At 33.3% G+C, this 8,870-nt stretch overlaps 1 protein-coding gene across 1 annotated transcript; it reads right to left on the bottom strand.

Annotated features, from left to right (window-relative positions):
• Positions 1-2,670: 2,670 nt before the first annotated feature.
• On the bottom strand, positions 2,671-3,638 carry LOC104890964 (hypothetical protein). The gene has a single exon (XM_010676586.4). The coding sequence runs from the start codon at positions 3,365-3,367 to the stop codon at positions 2,783-2,785; it is 585 nt and encodes a 194-aa protein (XP_010674888.1). The 5' UTR covers positions 3,368-3,638; the 3' UTR covers positions 2,671-2,782.
• Positions 3,639-8,870: the final 5,232 nt, after the last annotated feature.

Raw genomic sequence — 8,870 nt, 5'->3', positions numbered from 1 at the left:
ACAAAGCAGACTTTGACGGCCACATCATCAAATCATGCGAATTAATTGCTCTTTATGAAGCTGGAAGGGAATGTGTATGGCTAAGGTCAATGATCAAGAATATCCAAGAAGAATGCGGGATGGAAACAATAACAACAAATCCAACTATCATCTACGAAGACAATACTGCATGCATCACCCAAGTAAGCGAAGGGTACATCAAAGGAGACAGAACTAAACATTTATCACCAAAGCTCTTCTTCACTCATGACCTCCAAAAGGAAGGGACGATCAACATTCGACAAATCCAATCATGTGAGAATCTTGCAGATTTATTCACCAAATCCCTTCCGGCGAAGAAATTTGAAGAATTAGTCCAAAAATTGGAATGCGTCATCTTCATGATATATGCTAATTCAGGGGGAGTATTATATGCGCTGCACTCTTTTTCCCTTCGATCAGGTTTTTATCCCACGGGTTTTTCCTGACAAGGTTTTTAATGAGGCAGTTGATTTTAAGCATATAAAGATACATAATAGTTATACTCTTTCCCTAGTTAGGATTATTCCCACAGGATTTTTCCTAACAAAGATTCTTAATAAGATAACGTCTATTATGAATTATAAATGGACATTCAAGGGGGAGTGTTGAGAAACAGTGAATTGGAAAATTTCACTGTTCAAGCATAGTGAATGTCATGCCATGCATTTACTGCATGTTAGGAAAGTTTTCGTCCGCGCAGAAATCGTTGAAAATGTAATGTTAAAAACAGTATACTTTTGCCTATAAATACCGATGTAAGAAATCAGTTCTTCACATCAATGCAATACAATACTCTCTGATATATTTGCATAACTTCTCTCTCTATTTCTCACAACAATTTAATCATTTATTAGTACCTAGCATGTATCCAATCTCATTTTCAAAGTTGTAAATATATCCATGAAAGATGGCACAACATATCCACATTTTTCCATTTGAATTTTTCACGAAGTAAGAAGTACGATTTTTTCACCAAATACCCCCGAATTTTCGGTTTATAGACAAGATGATCTCGCATTTTTGAAAATACACAGGGTACCCCTCAGTTTCACAATAATACAACCAAATGCCCTTAATAACTATCGACGGTTAAAGACGTTAGTCTTAAGTCTTAACCCTAACTAAACCCTAATTAGTCCTAATTAACCTAACTAAAACCTACCTTCTAATCCTAACTTATAACCTTAAACCCTAACCCTTAACCCTCCCCCACTCTCCTCCCACCTTCCCACCACCCTTGCCCCCACCCTCCCACCCCAGCCTCCCTTCCCCACCACCCACTCCCACACCCTCCCACCACCGTTGCCCCCTCCCCCACCCCGCAACCCCCCTCCCCACCACCCCAACAACGCCCCCTCCCAACAACCATGCAGAGCCCCCCGGTCAATTTCCACAGCGCCCCCCTCGATTTCGACATCTCTCACACCAATAACCACCAGTCGCAGCCCAGATTCGACCTCTCTCTCTCCCAGATTCGACCACTCTCTTGCCTAGATTCGACCTCTCTCACCCAGATACAACTCTCTTTTTCGCCATTGAAGCTAAAACAAGCTCTCTTTCTCTCTCCTCAAAAAGGTGCTTTTAGGATTGCTGTAGAGAAACGACTTTATCCTTCACCATATTAAAGCTAAAGCCAGTCGTGAGCCCAGAAATCGAGGGGGGTGGGGGGGAGGGTTGCAGAATTCAACGGGGGTAGGGGAAGGGTGCGAAAATCGACAGGGTGAGGGGGTAGGGTTGCGAAAATCAAGTTTGGGGGCTGCGGGAGGTGAGGGAGGGGGGAGCTGCTAGGATGGGGAATGGGGCATGGGTGGTGGCTGCTGGGGTGGGGGAGGGGGCAGGGGTGGTAGGAAGGTGTGGGAGGGGGTGGTAGGAGGATAGGGGGAGGGTTAGGGATTATGGTTAGAAGTTAGGGTTTAGTTAGGTTAATTAGGATTTAAAACAAAAGATTAGGGTTAATGATTAACGGCAGTTAATGTCGTTAGTCATTAATGGCACTTGGGTGTATTATAGTGAAACTGAGGGGTACCCCGTGTATATCCAAAAGTGCGAGGGTACCTTGTGAATAAACCGAAAACTTGAAGGTATTTTGTGAAAAAATCGTAAGAAGTACTATATGATATATAGGTTGTACAATGACTTTAACGAGATACATTAACCTTACATACACCCAAGAATCAAGATCCTAGACTTATTTGATCTTTTCAACTATCATTCAGAACCTCAATGATGATCCTTTGTCTAAAATCATACATCAAGCTAGTATACAGTACCCGTAACCATATAGTAGTATTGTTCTGCTTACATAGGAACACACATAATTCTCTCATTCTCTGCAACCTTAACCTTGCGATTAGAGGAGATACGACTTCTTTCTCTGATCACAACTATTCAAATTTCGTATCTTAACTGAAATGAGCAGGCTAGAATCCACAATATTCGATGAGATTAGATAGTATGATAGAAAGATTTATATACTATACAAACATTTCCTCCATGATACATAATTATATCTTCCGCATTTGATTCAATCCATGTATTACAAAACCAAATTTTCTCCCCAAGATTGTCACTTTTCTTCAAAATCAATGTACAAACACACAAAGCAAAACATACTTCATCATGCTCACATAAAAAGCAACTATCAATCCATCTGAAAAATTTTCCTTCTGTACTGATATTTCAATAGTATTACAATTACATCCCATCCACAAAAACTACATTTAATTTCCCCCCCCCCCTTTAAATCTTCTCAAATATACTACTATGGCAAAAAGTACCCTGATAAAAACAACAAAAAGAAAGCAAACAATGCACCATAGATAAGAAGAGCTTTCTGTCCAGAAGTAAGTGAATTACCCCCAAGTCCAAACTGTTGATTCTGCGCAAAACCGGCAATTTCTACACTCTTACTATCAAAAAAGCTCTTAGCAGCTCCACAAGTTGGACACCTCCAATCCTCCGGCAGCTGCGAGAAGGGCAGCCCTGGAGGTACAGGGTAGTTAGGATCACCAGCAGATTCATCATACTTATAACCACATGATCTACACTCATAAATTCCTGTGTTTAACACTGCAAATTTCTCTTCCAATCTACGTTTATCAAAATTCTCTGAATCTGATGAACTGGGTTCCTCTGAATTTGGATTCTCTATAATGGGTTGGTCTTCTTTTGATACATCAACTGATTTTGGGGTGAGATTGAGACCATTTGAGGTGTTTTGTAGTGGGAAAAATTTGTGGGTTTTAGAGGAAATGGTTGATGTTGTGAAGTGAAGTTTGGGTTTTGGAGGAGAAGGTGAGGAAAGGTGGAATGAGAAGGTTGTTGGTCTTGTAATGGCAGAAGCCATTATTGTTTTAATGGTGGTTTTTTTTTGGTTGTATAAGTGAAAACTAATTTTGGAGCTTAATTTTGGGAGGAGTTTGGAAATGTGGTAATGTTAAGAAGTTTGTTTGTTTTGGTTGAAAACTTAGAAGTTTGTGGAGGAAGGAGAGGGAAGAAGGATCCATGGAAAAGGCATATGCCAAGTTTTAGACCTTTTGTTTTGGGAGGGTGTTGGTTGGATAAGGTGTGGGTCTATAGCTGTTTATTGTGCATAAACTGTAGGTGAACTCCACTTGTATGGGGTTTTTATTTTTTTCCTATAGCTTTGGTTATATCATGACTTTCGCATCAGATAATTGAAAGGGTAAAATAAATTTGAATGGATTAGATGCATAATAACTTACTGCATATTAAGGTGCGTTCTTCTCACTTTAAAAAATTAAGTGTCAGGTCTAATAAGTTTAGATAAATTCAGATAAGTTTCAATAAGGTCCAATAAAGGCAATAAGCTCTAATCAGGTCTAATAAGGTCCAATAAGTTCCAATCAGGTTCAATAAGTTCCAATCAGGTGCAATAAGTTCCAATAAGGTCTAATAAGGTCCAAATAGTCAATGTTCAATAAACATTTGTATTATTGTCCATTATGTTATTATTAAAATTTTAATTAAAGTACCACGATGATTATATAGTATTATACTTGTATTGTGTTTATTATTATATAATATATTTGTATTATTGTCTATTATTTTATTAATCATATTACTATTAGCTGATTATGTTATTATTAGAATTTTTTATCAAAGTACCACAATGTATAGTATTATACTTGTATTATTGTCTATTATTTGATTATTCATATTACTATTAGGTGATTATATTATTATTAATTAATATTATAGTCATGGTCAAATAATTAAGGTTAACAATAATAATCATTATAGTTACAATATTTTGCAATCCGACTTTAAATAACTAGAGATGACATATTTTCGTTACTAATAACAATCTCTATTATATAAGGCAACACATGGGGGACACCAAAAAATAGAAAAAGGAAAAAAAGGAAAAAAAATTAGAGGATAACTAACTATTTCATTTGAATGAAAAAGGGGGGGAAAGTAAGACATTTAAACTGAATATCAGTTTTTTGAAAAAATAAAATCTAAAGACGGTTTTTCTACCCAATTAATTTTATTTTGTACTTAATTTGTTATCACACATTATCGCACGCATTGCGTGCATGTAAGACTAGGTAGTTTTCTTTTTTTTATCTCTATCTATACTAATATATTAAAAGGCGTGCGCAAACCAGGAACGGTGCCACGTGGCGCTCTCCCTAGGGAGTTTTAGTTGATATAATCCATGTACAACAAAAAAAATCAGAAATTGCATGGTATAGGTTTTGATCCCGTGACCTCAAGTTCATGTACTAAAGTTTTAACCACTAGACCAAGCTGTAATTAGTGATATCATATCAAAATACAATATTAATAAATGAAATTTTTCTTACCCGGGGCGTAGCCCGGGCCTAATAACTAGTTCTATATGGGAAGAGGGGTAGGACACCAAAATATTAGAAACCCCATTTTACCCTCATAACATCTATATTATAACTACTTCCTTTAATGAAAAAATAAAAAAGAAAACTATCTAATAAATTTAAAAAATAAAAAAATATTACAAAAAGAAAACCATCAAGAATTCAAATATTCCTAATTTATTAGAAAAATTAATAATTAATTTAATTTTTTCATCTCCTAAAAAAAAAATTTGTACGTATGTTCGCACGCATCGCGTGCATATAAAAACTAGTTGATTTAATTTTCTTCATCTCCTAAAAGAAATTAATTTTCTACGTATCTTCGCACGCATCGCGTGCATATAAAAACTAGTGTAGATATAAATGTAGAGTGAGAGATAATGAGTTAATGCATTCTACTACCTTCACATAAATGAAAGTGGGGTGAGAATTTTTCATATGTACCAATTTTAACTTGTTAGCAATAAATGTTAATCAACTTTTGATTTTTCACTAGTGCTTTATAAAATCAAAACAAGAGTATTAGATATATTAGTGGTCAAAGTTATGTATAGGCAAATATATAAATAGTAAATTTTTTTGGTTAAATTAATTATCAAAAGAGATAATTAATAATTTTTTTAAAGGACGAATTTTAATAATTATTACTTCATAATAAATTTTGAGGGGTAGTATTTACGTTAGGGGTAATATTTATGTTATTAATGGTCAATTTTTTTGTCTAATAAGGTCAAATAAGTTTCAATCAAGTCCAATAAGGTCTAATAAGTTTCAATCAGGTCCAATAAGGTCTAATAAGTTTCAATCAGGGCCAATAAGATCTAATAAGTTTCAATAAGGTCAATAAGTTCTAATAAGGTCCAATAAGTTCCAATCAAGTTCAATCAGGTTCAATAAGTTGAATCAGGTCCAATCAGGTTTAATAAGTTCCAATAAGTTCAGTTCAGATAAGTTCAAGGCCAATAAGTTAAAGAGAACGCACCCTAAGTAAGTATAAAGTATTGTATGATATGGTCAGTTCTATATGATATAGTCAGTGACTTAGTGTTTATTTAATATAGTCAGTTTTAGTATGATATAATCTTCTTGTGTAGTCAATTTTGGTATGATATAATCCACCTTTTATATAGTTAATTTTTGTATGTAATAGTTAATTTTTGTATGATATAGTTAATTTTTGTATAATGTAATCATTTTCTTTGTTTTAATCTATTTTTATATCTATAGTCAACTTTTATTTTGTTACAATTAATTTTTGTATAATATAGTTCATTTGGATTTGCAATAAATAATTGGTGGATCCAAAAATTGCGGTTGAAACTTGAAAGGGTGAGTGTTTAATAATTTTAGAGCATATCTAATACTCCCGTTTAGAGAGTACTTAGGCTATGTTCAGTTCACCTTATTTTTGCTTATTTCAGATCTAATCAGATCAGATCATATCAGACTAGAAAAAATATGTTCAGATCAGATCAGAAAAAATAAGTTCAGATCAAATCAAATCAGATCAGATCAGATCAGACCAGATCAGATCAGATCAGATCAGACCAGATCAGATCAGATCAGATCAGACCAGATCAGACCATACCAGATCAGATCAGATCAGACCATATCAGATCAGTTCAGATCATATCAGACCATATTTAAAAACTCATTATTATTAAAAATCTTTCACTACATATTAATAAAAATTATAATAATCGAATATTAATAAAGTACTCATTGAGACGAATCAAACAAGACCCCACATGACTATATTTTTTCTTATATATTGAGAAAAATCTAAAAGTTTATCTCTAATTGTGAATAGTGTCAAGATTCTAAGTGAGAAAGATAAAAAAAATACAAAGGGAGTATAATTATTTACTAGTACATTTGTTCAAAAGAATTATTATTGTTGTTATTGTTGTACTTATTAATTATTAATATTGGTAATTATTATTATCTGGTTACCATTTAAAATGTCATTGTTATTATTATATTAAGTTATTTTGTTGTTATTAAATAATAGAAAATTAAAAGCCACGTGTTAATAATATAAAATTGACGCAAAAATAAGAAAGATATAAAATATGATATCTCAAATTCATGACAACGAAACTACTAAGTTCGGATTACATTTCAAAATAAGCTAAGTATGAGATACAAATTATAAATTTAGATTCGGTATACCTCTTCCTACCGAATTCCAAATCTCTCTAGCTATTTGAAGTTGCACGATATTTATTTATTTTTTGCTCAAGTCATAGTTGTTTGCATATCTTATTCTATTTTATATTGAAAAAAAGAGTTGAGTTTGCCGACATCTCAAGTGTGAAACTTTTTTTTAAGGGAAAGTGTGAAACATTGTATAAGTGCTCTTATAAAATAATGACTTGAGTTATATAATTATTTTTTAGTAATATTAATAATTATGATTATAATTATTATTGTTGTTCTTATAATAATGATAATAATAATAATTATTATTAATGATAAAAATTGTGTAAAAGTTGTAATAGAAATAAAATGATAATAATAGTAATACTATAAAGAATATCTTATAATGTATTGCATAATAATGATTTACAAAGTAATAATATAATAGTAATAATATATTTTATAAAAGATAAGATCTTGTAAATCATATCAGATCAGATCAGATCAGAAAAAATAAGTTCAGATCAGATCAGATCAGAAAAAATAAGTTCAGATCAGATAAGTTCAAATCAGAAAATTTCAGGTGAACTCAACATAGCCTTAGTTTCTAGTGGAAGGAGCAATAATGCCCGTTGGAATCACTAATTGATGGCTCACCTGCATGCATGCCTTTCTGCTTTCTGCCACACATCTTGCACTTTCTTCTTTCCTTCGCTGAAGACCTGCTAAATTTGGTTCTACCTCGTCAACGGTTCTCTAGTCTGTCTCCTCTATGACCTTTTCTCTCTTGTTAATTTATACGGTTATACTTACTTGGTAAGGAGAGGTTTAATGAAAACTATAGTTGTGAACAAATGTTAGAGTATTTAACTAGTCACTTTTAAATTTGACTGTTTGGTAAATAAGATTTAGGATAGCTAATTGGGCATAAAAACATTTTTTGAAAAAAATTAGGGGAGTAGTTTTTTCACATTAGAAGTTTTGGTATGAGTAGGCTAAATTACATTTATATCCTAAACTTTTAAAAAGTTACATATACAAATAATAAAAAGTACAATAATAGATATGTCATGTCCTTATTGATCATATTACACGATCAAATAACAAGTAGCTATTAGTTACTTACCAAACACTTTTATGGAAACTGCTAATATAATTTGCTAGTCAAACTAGCTAATACAATCATTAACTCGCTAATACAATTTACAATTTCTTCTTATACCCACCCACATAGGTAATGATAGGACAAACTCTAGTTGGGTAATGCATTTATTTTCTTCAATCTAGATTGATATGTGTGCTAGGAGCTATAACATATTGGCAACTGTTATAAGCTATTACTGGACATTTTGGAAACAAACTTGGAAGAAACAGAGGAGGGGGGGGGGGGGTTTTGGTTTGAAAACAATGTAAGAATTTGCGAGTGTTAGTGTGTGCTCATATCCACACAAATGGGTAACATTGGGATTTGGGACGCACTCTATTTGGGCAATGCATTTCAACCTAGATTGATATGCGTGTTATGAGCTACTACCTCCGTTTTCTAAAGATCTTTCTTGTTACTGTTCCTACAAATACCAATGAGGTTTTATTTGTGTGGGGTGTGGGGTGGGTAAAGTAGGAGAGAGAAAGGGGTTAAGATAAATAAACAAATAAAAATGGGTTAAAGTAGGAGAGAGAAAGGGAGTAAAATTGAATTAATAATGTAATGGTGGACCATATGATAGGGACATAAGAGGGTAAAAAGGGAAAAATAAATTCCAAATAAGGAATAAAGTAAAAGAGGGAAGATCTTTTGGACACGCACTTAAACGGAAAGAGGGAAGATCTTTAGGAAACGGAGCGAGT

The sequence above is a fragment of the Beta vulgaris genome, chromosome 4 (genome assembly GCF_026745355.1).
Source record: "Beta vulgaris subsp. vulgaris cultivar EL10 chromosome 4, EL10.2, whole genome shotgun sequence".
NCBI lineage: Eukaryota > Viridiplantae > Streptophyta > Magnoliopsida > Caryophyllales > Amaranthaceae > Beta > Beta vulgaris.
Note: the sequence above shows the minus strand (reverse complement) of the source record. Positions and strands in the feature narration are given on the sequence as shown.

Bases quoted from the DNA above. Each gene is read 5' to 3' on its own strand.
- LOC104890964 (XM_010676586.4), bottom strand. From the start codon at position 3,367: ATGGCTTCTGCCATTACAAGACCAACAACCTTCTCATTCCACCTTTCC.